The following is a 15,971-nucleotide window of genomic DNA, read 5'->3' on the forward strand; positions in this document are numbered from 1 at the left end:
GTAGGCGCGCCCGCCGGCTGCTCTCTCGCGGCGCGGGGGCTTGGGGGTAATGCATGGCGGCCGCGCCGTGTCCAACGTGTCGGGTTTATGAAACCTGACACTTGCGCCCCGGCCTGCGCGCTGGCGCGGGCGGAGCCGCGCGGCGTGCGCAGTGTGGGTCCAGTGTCTCTTGTCTTTTACGCATCTGTGACTATCGTACATTCCACCCGCCGCTGGTTTCCACACTTCATGACACGACACAACGAAAGAGCAGAAGTCCGCCATGTCCTCGGCGGAAGTCCGCCGGTGGCGCGCGTGCGGCGTGCCGGCGCGGCGCCGCCGGCGGCGCGCTGACAACCGTCAACCGAGCTCGGACCCCCGCTCTGTGGGCGCTGGGTCCGAGCTGTGCTGCAATGCGACCGACGGTGTATCAGCCACATAAAAAAGAATTTCCTCATTGATGCCGTGAACGCAGGTCCTCGATTGCTGCATGTCTGCGCCGCTCAAAAAGAAGACCAAGCTGGCCGCCGCTCCGACGCTCGGCGTGAGCGCACCAATCTCGCTCGCCGGGCCGGACGCGCACGACCTTCGCGAGACGCTCGCGCTCGAGCAAGAGTTGCGCGAGGCGCCGGCCGCTGGCGAGGGTGCGACGGCGTCAGCGGACGGCGCCGAGGTGTACGAGCGGCTGGTCGCAATCACCGCCCAGTGGGTGCAGGCGGTCGGACTCCGTGCCGGGCTGAGCGACGAGCAGGTTCGTGACGCGGGGTGTGCGCTGCTGCCATTCGGGTCGTATGCGCTGCTCGAGGAGCTGATGCCCGGCTCGGACCTCGACCTCGTCGTGGTGGTGCCGTACTTTGTGGATCGCGCCGACTTCTTCGCGGGCGGTGGCCTCGGCGGCGCCCTCCTCGCCCACGGCGCCGCCAACCTCCTCGCCGTCGAGGATGCTTTCGTCCCCGTCCTCAAGCTCTCGCTCGGCGGCGTGGCGGTCGACCTGCTCCTCGCGCGCGCCAAGGCGTCGAGCTCACACGAGATCCAACCTAGACCGCACACCATCACCGTAGCTCACCGCCACCCTCCCCGCCAAAGGTCCCGCAAGTGCCGCGCCGCCCGTCGCTCACCGACACGCTTCACCTCTACTCGCGCTGCATCGACGAGCCGGACGCACTCTCGCTCAACGGCTGCCTGGTCGCGGCGGAGGTGCTGCGGCTCGTGCCGAGCGCCGCCGCCTTCCGCACGGCGCTGCGCGCCGTCAAGCTGTGGGCGCGGCGGCGGCACATCGAGGGCTTCGCGCTCGGCTTGGCGGTCCTAGAAGCTGAAGCCGTGTTCTTGTATCGCAACCAGCGCTCGAGAGGACACGTCTTCGGCTGTATTTCGCCGTATTCGGCCGTATTCGGCTGTATTCGCACCCCCTCGCATTCGCGCGGGGCTCTGACGACGCTGCACGAGACCGTCCTCCCGCCCTCATGTTGGCGTATTCACCGCGCAGGCTTCCCGGGCGGCGTGGCTTGGGCGATCCTAGTCGCACGCGTGTGTCAGCTCTACCCCAACGCGGCCCCGTCGACGCTGTTCTCGCGCTTCTTCTCGACCTGGCGCCCCCCCACCCCCCTCCCTCCTTTCCCTCCTGTCTTCCTTTCGGCGCGGCGCACAGCGTCTGTCGCCAGCGGCGTACTGCTCCTCTGGTGCCCTCAGGTCCCGATGGAAGTTTGGCGACCTCGTCGAGGGGACCGCGCTGCCCGTCCTGCTGGCGCCACTCGCCGCCCGCGCTTCAGACCGCGAGACGGCCGCGCCACCCGCGACCCTCGGCCTCTCGCGATCCGAATGGAACCCGGTGTAGTGCGGGGGGCGCGGAGGAAGGACGGGTGCGGGGAGGGCGCTTTCAGGCTGAGCGCCGACGGCGTGGCCATGGTAGGCGTCGTGGAGGGACCGTTCCTACCTCATGCCCGTCATCACGCCCACCCGCCCGCGGCTCAACGCCACGCGGACCGTGACGAGAACGACTCTGGCGGTGCTGCGCAACGAGCTCGAGCGCGCGCGAGAGCTGCTCCAGACGCAGCAGAGCGGGGGCGCGACGGCGGTACTCGAGCGGTCGCCCTTCTTCAGCAGCTACCGCGGGTACATCTGCGTCCACGTCTTCGCCGCCGCCGTCTCCGAGCAGCGGTATTGGCGCGGCTGGGTCAAGTCCCGGATCTCGCGCTTCGTTGGCGCGCTCGAGCGGTGAAAGCTCCCCCCCCCCCCCCCCTCTCCCCCACTTGCCTCCTCAGTGCCATCAGCCTCGCAATGGCACCGCGCCCCGACGCGCTCTGCTGTGCTGCCGCCGAGGCGCACCCCCACCCCTCTGCCACCGCCCCCACTCTCACCGCCACCACGCGCAGGTATGGCCGTATCGAAAGACTCCACCCGCTGCCTACCGCCGTGCGGGTCGAGCCTCCGCCTGCGGTGCTGCGGCAGATGCAGCTCATGCCGGCGGCGGCGGCGGCGGCGGCGGCGGCGGCCCCCGCTGCCGCGCCGCCGCCCGGTTGTCACTGCTGTTTCTTCATTGGCGTCGGCTTTGCGCCCGAGCGGCTTGCGCCGCCGCCCGCCGCACGATCGGCGCCTACCGACGCGCCCGACGGCACCAGCCTCGACCTGAGGGATGCCGCCGAGGAGTTTGTCGATCTGGTGGCGGGCTGGGAGCAGATGCCGCGCCTCTGCCCGTCGGGGCAGGTTCCCGCGGCTCTCGTCCGCGGATCCGTTTCGGCGCGTCGGTGACACGTTCGCGACACTGATAGGTCCACTTGTGCTATTGCCGGCAGCCCGAGCTCCCCGCTGCGCTAACGTCCGGCTTCTTGCCCGCCGACGCCGCCGATGACGAGGCGGACGATTTCTGAGATTGGCATCAGCACGTCGTCGTCGCACGTCAAAACATTTTCTTATTTGTGAAGAGAGCGATTAGTTTCGACCGCGAGTCGTTCTTTATAAGCCGAAATAAAGCTTAAAGGGGCGAGGGCTCTGGGGGGGCGCGGGGGCCCTAGAGGGTACCCATGCGGGGGGAGATGGGGTCCCACGGCCCGCCGCAGGCGCCGATTTTTTCGAGATTTAATTATCAGATTTTTTTCGAGCATTTTTTACTTGTTTTCATGGGAATTCGGCGACGGCGTATTGCGGCCATGCTATCACGCCTTGCGACAGCCTGTCGGCGCTGCTGACCGTGCCCTGCTGCACAATTGATCACCTGCATAGCTCGCAGCCTTAGTATCAAGCATTCAGTGACGACCTGATCGTACGGTCAGTAGGAAGGTGTCCTTCCAACGTGTGCACGCTTCTGGCGCAATGCGCGTCGCCTCGGATTGGCTGCTGGCACTCTCGAGGCTATGCCTACGCAGCCTCGCGCGCATGGGCAGTCAAGAGGGACCACGCACCTTCTCAGGACAGCGCCGGTACCTCTCTCTTGGACCGGCAAACTTGGTGGTCTCGTGTCACCAATGTGGGACCAGTGCGGCATCGCGCCATCGACAGCTCTGAACTGCGCCTCACCACCGACCGGGAAGGCCGCCAAGTGGGCCAGCACAGGTTGCACATTGTGGCAGCAGTCAGCAGTGCATGTCTGATAGCTAGAGCAGCAGCGTCAGGGTCGCAGGGTCGGATCGTGTCAAGCCTCTCGCCCGGCCGGCCGCGTGCAGACGTCGGCCTGTCTGCTGTCTGGAGTGATCTGTCGGCGGTCAGTACGACCGATCAGGTCGGAGTTTTCTGATGGTTGGAGGGTCTATCTGTATGTACTCCTCGAGATCTCTCCAAATCTGCCCTCTAATCAACCGTAATCATCCGGGAAGTTGGTGCTAACGGAGACTAACGGAGCCGGGGCCCCGTTTCCGCACTGCGGCGCGGCGCACGGTGCCTCCGGGGGCCCCCGCGCCCCCCCAGAGGGCGAGGGGGGGTCGGTCGTCACTCCCCGCTCCCGCCGCCGCGAGAGAGAGCGAGCAGCCACCCCGACCGGTGGTGGGTGGACCGCCTCGGAGGGGGGGTCCGGTCCACCCCTCGGGGGCAGACCACCTACCGGCAATTGCCCCTGGGAGTCCCCACAAACTAAGAAAGAAAGAAAACAGACACCCCAAGGGAGGGATGGGAGGACGGCACGCCGCCACCACACAGGGATTTTAAGGAGAGGAGTGTGGTGCTAAGCCGTCGCCCACCCCCCACCACTTTAACCCTTGGGCGTCTGCCTCTTTCTATCTCCCTTCGCAGTCCCTCGCCGATTCTCGCTGCAACCTTCATGCCACCTCGCGGTCGCCCCACTCTCGTCGTTCTCCCTCCTGTCGCTCCATCCTCTGTCGCGTCGCTCTCCTCTACCTCGTCCTGCTGCGCCGCCGCTGCCCGCCGATCCCGCTCTCGCGGCTTCTTCTCGGCGCAACTCCGCCCTCCTCGCGGCGTATTTTGGCCCCTCGAGTTTATCAAGCTCTCCTCGCGCAAGGACGACTCTTTCTGACACCCACCCCAATCATTTGCCGCCAAGTGGGGGTCCCCACGAAGTAAACCCGGGACATCAACGTTTATTTCGAAGTGCGGCGCGCTCCAAGAAACCAAATGGCGGGCCTTCGCGCCGATGAGCTGGAGCAGATGGCTGGTTTGAACCTTGGCGTAGGTTTGCCGGGCGCGCACCCCGGCGGGGCGCCGCTTCCAGGCTTTGGAGGTGGCGGCCTGCCTGGCGGATGCGGCGGCGGCGGCGGCGGCTTCAGCGTCGGTGGTGGCGGGTTTGGTGGTGGCATGGCCAAGGGGTATGGCGCTGGAGTCGGCGTCGGCGTCGGCGTTGGCCCCGGTGGCGGCCAGGGACAGCGTGCGCTGCTTGGCAATGCGCCGCCTCTGCCACCAGGCGGCCATCGCGGCCAACCAGGCAGTGCTGGACAGCACGCGCAGCATTTCGGCGGCGGCGGCGGTTCCGCGGGGTTCTCGGCGGGGGGCGGCTTCGGCGGCGGCGGCGGCGGCGGCAGCGGCGGCGGCGGCTATGGGGGCGGCGGCGGCGGCGGCGGCGGCGGCGGCGGCTATGGCGGCGGCGGCGGCGGCGGCGGCGGCTACGGTGGCGGAAACTATGGTGGCCGCTTCGGTGACGGTAGCAACTATGGCAGTGGCGGCAGTGGCAACGACTACGGTGGCGGCGGCGGATTCTCTGGGCGAGGACGTCAGCAGCAGTGGGGCGGCGGGCTCGGATCCGGCGGCGGCGGCGGTCTCTCCATCGGAGACTTCCCAAAGGCGGCAGCGGAGTTCACTGCGGACGCGCCAGCCTTTGGACCTACCGGTTGGCAGGGCGGGGGCGGCGACGGCCGCGCGCTACTCACGGGGCGAGAGGACGGGGCGATGGTGCTTGCTTGCCCCTGCTGCCCCTTGCGCCGGGAGCTGGCTCCCGTCCTCAGCGCGAGCGGGATCCGCCCACAGGTGCTGGTCTCCTACCACGAGCTCAAGCAGGTGCTCGAGCGTTCGTTTGGTGAGATTGCCGCTGCGGCAGAGCAGTGAGTGAAGCGTGCGTTGCAATCTGAGCGTGGATGGGCACACGACACGTTGGGCGTCGACGTGCGCGGGCCCGTAGTGCGTTCTCCGTTGGGTGTATGAGAGGACGACGCTCGGCGCGGCCGTTTTGCGTACACATGATGCGGGCCCCCGCCCACGGCGATTTGGGAGTTTGGCCTTTTGCGCCGCGCGTTCACAGTGGCGCACACATGCAGTATAGACGCGCCTTTTCGCCAATTGGTCGCGACGAATTCGTGTGCGACGGGACACACTCTCGCGCCCGCTGCTCGGCTCGCCCGTGCGGAGCGGGTGTGGAGTGTGCGCGGTGCGGCGCGCACGTGCCGCGTCACCGTGTCTCCAGTCTCGACTCGCCACACACTCGTGTCCCTCGGTTACAAAAAAAAAAATTGCTTTCGAAGAAAAACGAGCACGCATATTCTCCCCCCTCCATTCTCTCCCCCTTGGCGCGGGCGCCCCTCTCCCCCCAGCTCTCGGTATCGCGTACTGCACGAGGCTACCGTGGGCCCCGCCTGCGCGCTGGGGGTTCCCTGCCCTGTCGGGCAGCCTAGCTCTGAACCTGGGGTAGCTACCTAATGCGGGGCGAATGAGTGATGAAGTTAGTGCCTTGGTGTGCCCGTTTCCCGTTATGGCTTCCCCTGGTCTCGCGACCATGAATGAGAGCTCTCACTCCCAGGGTACTCCCGCGTATCTGGATCCCTTATCCCCCCCCTCTTCCCCCCCCTTTCTCTCTCCGAGATGACCCGTGCTCTACGTGCCTAGGGTTGGTCTTCGGGGAGGGGGGATTGTCGGTGTGTCTTCGCGAGTTTTTCTCGCTGGACGCCCAACAGCTTCGATGTCCCTCCTTAGCGCCCCGGGTAGAGCGTGGTCTCCCCTGGAGCCTGCCACGCCCGTTCTGTCTAAGCCCAGGGTTCAGCTTTCCAGTTGATCCTTATCGGACTGGTGAGTTCTTTCTCGCTGCCAGTGTGACGCCCCGGCAACATTGGCAGCGGTGCTACACACACTACGCCATCTTTCGTTTGAGTTTTAGGAGTGTTTTTTGTTAACAATTTTTACGGGCTAGCGATTTCGCAGTACATGCGCACTAGTGTGGCAGCGATAACGTCCCCGTGGCATGCTAAGGGGGCGCATGCGCACACCAGCCCCACGCGTCTGCCTCGCAACATCAGGGAGAGGACTCTTCCCAGCATCTCTTTGCGCTGTTCTCCCGTGACTCGCGCTGTCCCGTGGTGAATACGGAGGGGGGGGGTGTAGTCTCTCGCCACCTCCAGGAGTGTGCCCGGGGAGGCGCGGCTGCGGGGTGGATTGAGAAGTCTCAGAATGCAGAGAAACTGCAGGCGTGGGCAGAGGCGCGCGCTGCAAGAAATTTTCGCCATCGTGTTTTTCTTTTTCTTCGTCGATATCCCATACTTCGACTCACATCATGAACACATCTTCATTGCTGCGGTGTGAGTGTGCCCGGGGAGGCGCGGCTGCGGGGTGGATTGAGAAGGTCTCAGAATGCAGAGAAACTGCAGGCGTGGGCAGAGGCGCGCGCTGCAAGAAATTTTCGCCATCGTGTTTTTCTTTTTATGCTTATGGCAGTAAAAAGAAACGGAACTGCGTGCGGCAGGCGCGGGCTCGGTCGATATCCCATACTTCGACTCCCATCTTCATTGCTGCGGTGCGAGTGTGCCCGGGGAGGCGCGGCTGCGGGGTGGATTGAGAAGGTCTCAGAATGCAGAGAAACTGCAGGCGTGGGCAGAGGCGCGCGCTGCAGTTTCTCTGATCGGGCTGCTGGCGGTGTGAGCGCGGGACGGCGTGGTGAGGCGAGAGGCAGGCTATTGTTGTGGGGTGCGGGCTGCGTCGTGAGGCGTATGCGTGCCCATGGTGCTGTGTGTGCAAGCAGGCTGGCGGTCTGTGCAGCAGAGAGCGGTTGAGCGCGCGCGCGCGCTCGTGCGGGCGTGCGTGCGCGCAGCGTGCCACGCGCGCGCCTCGTGCAGTGCAGACAGGCGCGAGGCGGCAGGGGCGCATTGTGGAGCACGCGGGCTGATGGTGCTGTATGCTGTGTGTGCAGGCAGGCTGACAGGCTGTGCATAAGACTGAGCGGATGAGCGCGCGTGCGGGTGCGTGCGTGCGTGCGCGCCTTGCGTGGTGCCGAATCTGCGTCGTACTCGCGGCGCGTCCCGGTACAGCCGCTTGTGAGATGCCTGAAGCAGGGTGCAGAGCCTGCACAGGGCGCAAAAAGGCGAGGTAGTGCTGGTGAGGTGTGCTGCGGCGCGCGCGTCGCGGCGTGAGTGGATATGCGGCTTGCTCTGGTGGTGCGAGGGGCGCGTGGCTGGTGCGGGCGGCGCGGGACGGCCATGGGGCGCCAGCACAGGGCAGACGCACATGAGACACAGGCTTCTGGGCGCTACGCGTGTTTGCGTGCGCGCGGGGACGTACGCGCAGTTTTCACGCGGTGTGCGTGGAGAAGGGCATGAGGGGCGCCGGCCGCGCGTGTATTGGCGTGTGAGAGTGCGTGGTGCCCGAAGGCGACGGGGCCCGAAGGCAGGGAGGAGTCTTCCGAGCCTCGCAACAACGAGACTTCAAAGAAACCTGTCCCTCGGTTACAAACTCACCGAGGCTGGGCGAGTGGGACCTGGCTCCTGCGTCCTGGGACACCCTCGCCAGCGAGACACATAACCGATAACGGTACAGCAAGTGCGGTACAGCAAGTGCTCAGGCCTTTTCTTGCGGTGGACGCTCCGCTGCCGCCAGGATCCACTCGGCCACAGCCGCCGCCACCTCCTCGAAGCCTGGCTCTGTCGTCAGCGCGTGCCACATACCGAGAGACGTGAGGCGCTTCAGTGCACTGTGTGCCAGAGGCGCGCCTTTCATCTGGACCTCGCCCTCCGCGCTGCCGCCAATCAACACCAGTGCGCTGGAGCCGGCGCACGCACACCGCTCGTACACGGCCAGCGAGCCGAGTGGCTCTGTGAAGGTGTCGGCCTTGGAGTGGATGGCGAGGAGGTTGCCTATTAGAGCGACAGGAGCCCAGTGTGTGGAAGGGGAGGCTCGTATGGAGAGCGCGCGGGCGAGGAGCGGTCTTGCCGCAGCGCAGCTTCTCGAGCGAAGCGGGTCCGCCGCGCGCCATCATTGATTCGGTCACTTTGACAAACTCACAGCTCACGCGCACACGGAATGATCGCGTCCAGTTCAGCGGGTCAGCCTGCAGCTCCGCCTCCATGTGAGGGTGCACCGCGCTCTTTGCACGAGCCACGATGGGCAGCCTCGGCACCAGGCGCGAGAGCGAGTGCATCAGCGGCACGAGGTGGCCGTTGCGGAGGCCGAGCCACCGGCAGAAGTACTCATCGCGGATGGCGGTGAGGGATATCATTGGGGCGAGGAGCACCAGCCCCCGCGGGGGCCGTGACGTGGCGAGCATCTGCGCAGCTCGCACCGCGACGCCGCCGCCCATGGAGATGCCGACCCAAAAGACGGGGGTTCCCGCGGGGAGAGAGGCGCAAAAGGTCTCGTGCACGAGGAGCAGATCGCGGCACAGGTCGTCGAACTGGTCAATGTAGCAGCGAACGCCGGGCTCGAGGCTCTCACTAGAGCCGTGAGACTGGTGGTCGTACCCCAGGATGCTGATGCCCGCCCTACGCATGATGTCAAGCGCAGAGTCCTCGTATCGGTCCCGCAGTCCGCCGTCGCACGTCGTGCGCAGAAACTCAAAGCGGCAGGATACGCCAACGCCATGCACCAGAATCGCGGCCGCTTTCGGGTGCTGCGCGTCAAATCGGAAAGTCGCCAGGCGCACACCCTGCTCGGTGAGCACGGAGCCGCGCTCCATGCCCGGGACCTTTGGCCACAGTTTGTCAGGGTCCACGGAGGCAGCTTTTTTTGTTCGCCGTTTAAGGCGCTGCTTGTGCGCCACCGCATAGGCCACGAGCAGCACAGTCAGGCCGACGGTGAGCTTGCTCATCTCGGCCGCCCAGCCGGGGTCGGTCATCGAGCCCCAGCGACCAAGCCGAAGGGAGGATGCGTTAAACATATGGCTTTCGGAAAGTGAGGCTCTGGGTGCTCGTTGGCCAGCCAAGCGGACAGTGTCGGGCTTGGAGCTTCGCTGCAAACAAAAGAACTCTCTCTCGCAGTACACAGGCTCGAAAAGAACACGCAAAACAAGTTCCACGACCATGTCATTTTGGTAATTTAAAACGAAAATCAAATCTTGGTGGTTTGACGATGTGCACGTTTGGCTTTGTGCATTGTGGGGGGGAGCAGCTAAGTCAGCTCACGGCTACGGTGATCGAGACAGGAAATGTTGCTAGAAACCTAGAGACTTCAACACACCTCTAACTCTGGCCACTCTGCGGTCTCACTCCGGAGCCCAGCCTGCGCGTCTCTCCTCCCCAGCTCCTCCTCAGAGCTCCTCTCGCTCTCCTGACGCGGAAGTTGAAAGCTCGGCCATCTGCGGGGAGGGCGACGCGGCTGAGCGAGAGAGGAGTAGCTGCTGCGGTAAGGCTGGCGGGGATTCGATGGAGGCAAGGGAGTGCCAGACAGTGGAAGTGAGGCCGGCAGGGAGGTGAAGCGCATGTGAAAGCGCATCTCTGGCGACGGGGGTGGCGCGCACCTTACTTCGCAACCTTGTTGATGAGCTGGAGCAGAGTCGACCCAAAGATCACAAACATGAAGAAGCCGAGCAGGAGCTTGGACACTGGGAGCTTGTCCTTGCGTCGCTGCAGGGCGCAGAGCGCGCGATCAGAGCGCAGGACGGCCGGGTCACGCGCGAGGGTCGCCGCGAGGGCAGGTCGCAAAGGCAGCGGCGCGGGAGCGACGGGGACTGCAGTGTGTCCACACACACGTGCGTGTGCGCAGAGGCAGACGCCAGCGCTCGCCTCCTCTGACGGATTTGAGATCTGGCCGCGCTTGGTGACATTGCCGGCAACCTTCTTGTCGCCACTGACGCGGCGGCGCTGGGCGGTGGCGGCGGAGACCTACAGGTGTCCATTGCGCGGCGTGGACGGAGCGCGCGCGCGCCACGCCGTGGGCCAGCGTGTTTGGTTGCCATCGCAAAAAAGAAATGGAAGGTGCTCTACAGCCAAACCGCCGAGAAGGCAGTGACTCAAAGAGGTCGAGTCGCACTAATGGGGTGTCTCCTAGCTTACTAGAGCTCTGGTGGACGGCCCTGACTATCCCTGACACACAGGGAGTCACTCTGATGGCACACAACACCCTATAACTGCGTCATGACCAGCCTGCCATGCGTCGCCGATGCCGCATTCATCGCTGTGCTTGTTTAGCACGCGGTGGACTGTCGGCTGCGAGGACGGTCGCATTTGCGCGAGGCGAGGCGAGCATTCAGACGCGTTGTCTGCGCCATGACTCGCGCCAGCGCTTGCGGGAGCTCCTGGCTGAGCGTTGAGTCCAAGCGAGTTGCGCTGGCCACGATCGCTGCGCCAAGCCGAGCTGACGCGCCGAGGCGCCGGCCAGTCGCAGCCGTGAGGCATGCCACAGCAGCAGAGGCACCTGCCACCCCCATTGGGCGGGCAGACAGAAGGCCAGGGCAGCACTGGCAAGTGCAACGCGCCTCATGTCGGAGAGCGACCGTGCCTCGTTCGCGGCTTATGATGTAGAGTTTGTTGTAGAGATTTCACGTTGTGGAGCGCCTCTACATCGCTCTACAACGGAGGCACATCGTCACGCGGCGGATGTAGAGCTCTACAGCTCTACAGCGCTCTCCAGCACTCTACATCTCTATCTACAGCTCGCTGCGCTCTCACTCTACACCCTCCCTCATCAGACAGTCTTGTCCACGACATTGGAGCCAGGTGTGGGACGTGCGTGTGTGAAGTGCTTGCTGGCAGCTGTGTGTGTGTGGGGTGGATGGACGCGAGAAAGAATAGCTGCGTCCGCGGTCCGCCGGCCGCTTTCATGGAGGCAACACCGATGCGAGTCGACTGGTGTGAGTGTGAATCAGTGTGTCGTCGTGATGTCGTATTCAAGAGCACCCACTCGCTCACCCCACACAGGTACAGGTACAGGTGCAGGTTTCCACCGCAACTTCCTTCCGGTTCGACTTCGAGCCGATTTGGGGAAAGGATAGGAAAGGGGATGTCCCTCCCATACCATCAATCCAAACTTCAAACATACAATTTGTGCGAAGTGATGCTGTCGATGCGTACGCTGACGACGACGTGGGGCCGTGGGACCCGCAACTGCAGCAACGCATCAAGGATGCACTGGCGCCCCCCTGAGATTGATTGAGATGCAGATGAGCTCGCCAAGCTCGCGCACATGTGTTTCGTCGGTCGGCCGTCCTCTTCACACATCTCATTGAGATTGTTATCCAAATTCCATGTTCACAGCAATTGTCTCCCCCTTTTTTTCACCACCTGAGATCCCGAATCTCAGCCCTGCAATTATGACCCCAACTGCCCCTGCCCTGCCCTGCCCTGCCCTGCCGCACTGCCCTGCCCGCACTGCCGCACAACTGCCCTGCCCGATCCCCTACCTGCCCCGGGTGTGAAACCCACACTGCCCTGCCCAGCCCAAACCACACTGCCGGGGTGTTAATACCTGCCCGCTCGCGAGGTCTCGGAGAAACTTGTCGCCCCTCTATGGCCGCCGCGTTCGCAAGACCCGCGAGACGTCCACACAGGGGTCCGGCCAGGGGCTGCTGCTGCACCCGCACCGTCGATCGATGGACCGCGCGGCCGACGGCTGGCGCGTCGTCCACGCCGGCCGCCTTCGCACGCCGCCTCCGCTGCCCGAGACGCTGAAAGCCGATTGGGAGGCCGTCTTCTCGATGGGCTGCTCCGAGCGCCATCGCGTGCTGCGGCCGCTCGTCACCGGCTGCGGCCGCTCGGGCACGCACGCAGCGACGGCGATGCTCGCTCGCGCGGGACTCAACGCCGTGCACGAGAACGGCCACTTGGGCGACAATACGGTCTTCGTCTCGTGGCCCGCCGCAGCATATGAGCGCTCGGCAACGTATTGGCGCGGCTGGCAGTGTTTCGCTCCGATCGTCAAGGTGCATCGGGAGCCGCTAAACGCAATCTCATCCATCGCCAGCGGCTTCAATGCCCACGGCGTCTGTGGCAGCGGCAAGCGGAGCGCGACGAGCAGCACCACTGTCAACGGCAGCAAGGTGCCCGACGTCAGCACAGCGAATGCGCGGCCGATGGACGAAGCCGGCTGGGATGCGGTGAGCTTTCAGCTCGCCAACCAGGTGATCTCGCTGCCGCTCGTCAACGAGACGAACAACTTTGCGCAATGCTGCCGTCTGAGTCGCCACGAGCGAATCTTGCTCGCGCTCAACTATTGGGTCGGCTGGAATGAGCTTGCAGACAGCGTGGCGACGCACTCCGTACCCATCGAGAGCCTGGCAGCCGACTCGTTCCAGTCGATTTGGTGCGCCTACTGCGGCGCCAGCGGAAATCGCTGCGCGTGCGATGCCCGCTCGCTGTCGACCAACGCCACCAACGTGGCCGAGTCGCGCCCAGACCACAACTTGAGCTCGACGGAGGTGCGCGGCGTGCCTCTGACGTGGCAGGAGCTCTATGCGATCGATGCGACCGCAGCGAAGCAGGCCGCAGCGCTGGCGCGCGCCTACGGCTACCCCGGGCCGTGGATTGCTGCCGCTGATAAGCGTGTGGACGGGACGAACGGAGGAGAAGTTAGTTAGTAAGGAGGCGAAAGCCGCCCGGTCCATGCTCACATGGCTAGCCCTGTGGACGCCGGCACGGTATTGATGCACGACGGGCGATGACGGTCACAGAGACTGAGCGTCTCTGAGTGCACGCACACGCACACACACACACACACACACATGCATGTGCATGTGTATGCATGAGTATGTGCTGAAGGTGAAGAGAGAGCGCCGGGGGCTCCGGACTGGACACCAGCGCGGTAATGCGTATGGGTGGACGCTAGCGACAGGAGCTGACGGCACATGCTTGGAGCGCAGACACACAGCCCGCGAGCGATGGCCGATGCGTCTACCCAACTGCCTTCGACCGCAGGGGCCAGGGCGGGCGGTGGCAGCGGAGCGGCGGCGGAGGTGGAGGAGGAGGCGGAGGAGGAGGCAGAGAAGGCAAGGAGGCGGAGAGCCAGCATAACAAAAAGAAACTCTCCTCCGGCCCGCAAAAATGGCCGGCTCGGCCAGCCCACCGGTGCGAGACGTACGAGACGAGGACTGGGTCACGCTCGGGGGGGACGAGCTCGCGGACGTGTACGCCCTCCCCGCCGAGGACTACGCTGGCGGCGAGCGCGAGCAGCTCTCCTCGGCGCTCGGCCGGCTCCTCGGCCTGCTGCAGGCCGAGGATGAGCCCTCGCAATCGTACACGCCTTTTGAGGAGGAGGCCGACGCTGCCGATGCGGTCGCGGCGGAGGCGGCCGCGGTCGCCGCGGCCGCCGCGGCCATGGCGGCGCGGGCCCAGCGCGCGCTGGCCGCCTCGCAGGCGCGCGTGCGCCAGCTGTGCGCCTGCTGTGACGAAGCCGCCGCGGAGGCAGAGGCGCAGCGTGAGCGCGCGCGGCGGGTCCGCGCGCGCGCCTCCGCCCTCGAGGCGCAGCTGAGGGACATGCGAGCCGGCGCCGCGTCGCTTGTCGCGGAGGAGGCCGAGGCCGAAGCGGCCGTCGGCGCGCGGCGCGCGGCGCTGGCGGCCGAGGCGGGGGCGCTGCGCGCCCACGAGGAGGCGGCCGCCTCCGGCCGCGCGGAGGCGCGGAGCGCGCTCTCCGCGGCGATGGAGCGTGCCTCGGAGGCGGCCGCCCGCGCGGCCGCGGTGAGGGACGGCCCGATGCTCTCCGAGGCGGGATGGGAGGCGCGCCTTGCGGAGGTCGAGGCGGCGGCGGCCGAGGCGACGGCGGAGCTGGCAGCGGTGCAAGCGGCGGAGGCGGCTCGCGAGGCCGCGCGGGCCGCCTCGCTGCGGGAGGTGGTGGAGGCGGCGGAGCGGAACAGCGCGCTCGGCGCGATCGAGCTCGACGCGGCCGCCGCGCGCCTCGAGGCACTTGCGTACCGGAGGAGCGGTCTGGAAGCGCAGGCGCGGAGAGGCGGGAGAGGGGGGAGAGGCGGGAGAGGCGGGAGAGGCGGCGGCGGGGGGGGGGGGGGGGGGGCCTCCCCAGGGAGGGGCAATTTCTGGAAAAAGTGCCGGGAGGGAGGGAGGGAGGGATGGGGGAGGGGGAGGGGGGGGGGGGGTCGGGAGTGTCGGGTCTCACCGGGGTCCCCGAGCCCCGTCCCCAGGTGCATGAAGTCGAGGGGCAGCTCCACGCCGCCGAGACCGAGCTCGCCGCTGCGCGTGCCGGCTGCCGTCGAGGGCTGGAGCAAGACGACGGCGCTCACCGGGAAGCCGTTCGCCCGTAGGCACGCCCCGCCGCCGTCGAGAGTGCCACGCATGCAGATCGGCTGCGCTCCGCGGTTGTCGACGCGCGCGCAGCGCTCAGCGAGGAGCGGCGCGACACGCGCCGGCTGGTGGAGCAGGCGAGCGCTGCGGCGAGCGCCTCACTACGCCTTGCCGGGTCCGGGGCCGACGACGGCGACGCTCGCAGCGAGGACGACGCGCCGCCGTCGCCGTCGCCGTCGCCGTCGCCAGGGTCGCTCGAGGAGCAGTTGGCGGCGGCCACTGCAGGCACATCTCCCCACATCTCCCCATATCTCCCCATATCTCGCTGCAGGCACATTTCCCCACATCTCCCCACATCTCTCCCCATCTCCCCACATCTCCTTCAATCTCCCCATATCTCGCCGCAGACGTGGAGCGCTGGCGGACGCGCACCGAGGAGCTCGAGCTGCTTCGCGATGTGGTTGTCATCCACACCTCGCCCGACGGCAGCCGCGGCGCGCTCTGCGAGTACCAAAACGGCGGCCGGCGTGCCGGGCTCGAGTCGTTGCGCCGCGCCCTGGTCGGCGGCCGCTCGCGCCGGCTGACCTCGCCCATCGCGCGCACTGGGCCTCTCGCTGCGCTGCTGCGGCCGCTGCTGCGCACTTCCGGCTCCGCAAGCGGCGTGGCGCACGGCTCGCGCCCCCTCACCGCCGGCGCCGCTCTGCTGGGCGGCGGCTTTGGACTTGCCACTCTTGGCCCAGTCGGAGGGACGGCGCTCGCTGGTGCCGGAGCCGCCGCAGCGTACGTCGCGTCGAGCCGATCCCGCGAGTCGGGCGTGTTTGGTGGCAGCGCCACGGCCGACGACGTCGCCGTGCGTGCGCTTGCCCAAGCGGCCGCGGCAGCCGGCGGCGGCGATGACGAACACGCCAACGCGGCGGCCGCGGCCACCGGACAGGCCGAGGAGGTGGCGGCGGCGTCACTTCCGGCGGCGGGCGACGACGGCGACCAGTGCGGAAGCGACGACGGCGACGCCGCCGCCGTGGTCGCTGGCTCGGCGCCCGCCCTACAGCCACCAGGCGTCGCTGCTTTGGCAGCGGCGCATCCCCCCCCGGAGGTGGACAGGCTCGGGCTTCAGATCCGCATCGTCAGCGCCGACTCTGTCGAGGCGACTCTGCACTTCGCGCCGGCGGTCACTGCCAGCTGATCGCGGCGATT

The 15,971-nt window shown here is 66.5% G+C and overlaps 5 protein-coding genes across 5 annotated transcripts; 3 read left to right on the forward strand and 2 right to left on the reverse strand.

Moving 5' to 3' along the window:
- Positions 1-469: 469 nt before the first annotated feature.
- EMIHUDRAFT_462293 (hypothetical protein) lies at positions 470-2,935 on the forward strand (the record flags this gene model as incomplete). Its single annotated transcript, XM_005790555.1, has 6 exons — positions 470-1,036; positions 1,066-1,235; positions 1,669-1,807; positions 1,889-2,193; positions 2,352-2,682; positions 2,748-2,935. The coding sequence occupies 6 exons, from the start codon at positions 470-472 to the stop codon at positions 2,844-2,846; spliced, it is 1,611 nt and encodes a 536-aa protein (XP_005790612.1). The 3' UTR covers positions 2,847-2,935.
- A 1,780-nt stretch (positions 2,936-4,715) lies between these two features.
- On the forward strand, positions 4,716-5,278 carry EMIHUDRAFT_433628 (hypothetical protein; the record flags this gene model as incomplete). Its single annotated transcript, XM_005790556.1, has 1 exon — positions 4,716-5,278. A coding segment is annotated over exon 1 (558 nt), but the record flags the coding sequence as incomplete, so codon positions are not given.
- A 2,897-nt stretch (positions 5,279-8,175) lies between these two features.
- EMIHUDRAFT_98059 (hypothetical protein) lies at positions 8,176-9,448 on the reverse strand (the record flags this gene model as incomplete). The annotated part of the gene is made up of 2 exons (XM_005790557.1): positions 8,176-8,471; positions 8,620-9,448. The coding sequence occupies 2 exons, from the start codon at positions 9,446-9,448 to the stop codon at positions 8,176-8,178; spliced, it is 1,125 nt and encodes a 374-aa protein (XP_005790614.1).
- Positions 9,449-9,859: 411 nt separating this feature from the next.
- Positions 9,860-10,723, reverse strand: EMIHUDRAFT_200705 (hypothetical protein; the record flags this gene model as incomplete). Its single annotated transcript, XM_005790558.1, has 4 exons — positions 9,860-9,907; positions 10,083-10,166; positions 10,323-10,433; positions 10,691-10,723. 4 exons carry the CDS (start codon positions 10,721-10,723, stop codon positions 9,860-9,862), a joined length of 276 nt encoding a protein of 91 aa, XP_005790615.1.
- Positions 10,724-13,586: 2,863 nt separating this feature from the next.
- EMIHUDRAFT_200707 (hypothetical protein) lies at positions 13,587-15,960 on the forward strand (the record flags this gene model as incomplete). Its single annotated transcript, XM_005790559.1, has 4 exons — positions 13,587-13,777; positions 14,915-14,952; positions 15,185-15,631; positions 15,833-15,960. The coding sequence occupies 4 exons, from the start codon at positions 13,587-13,589 to the stop codon at positions 15,958-15,960; spliced, it is 804 nt and encodes a 267-aa protein (XP_005790616.1).
- Between the last annotated feature and the right edge of the window lie 11 nt (positions 15,961-15,971).

Source organism: Emiliania huxleyi (genome assembly GCF_000372725.1).
Source record: "Emiliania huxleyi CCMP1516 chromosome Unknown EMIHUscaffold_12, whole genome shotgun sequence".
NCBI lineage: Eukaryota > Haptophyta > Isochrysidales > Noelaerhabdaceae > Emiliania > Emiliania huxleyi.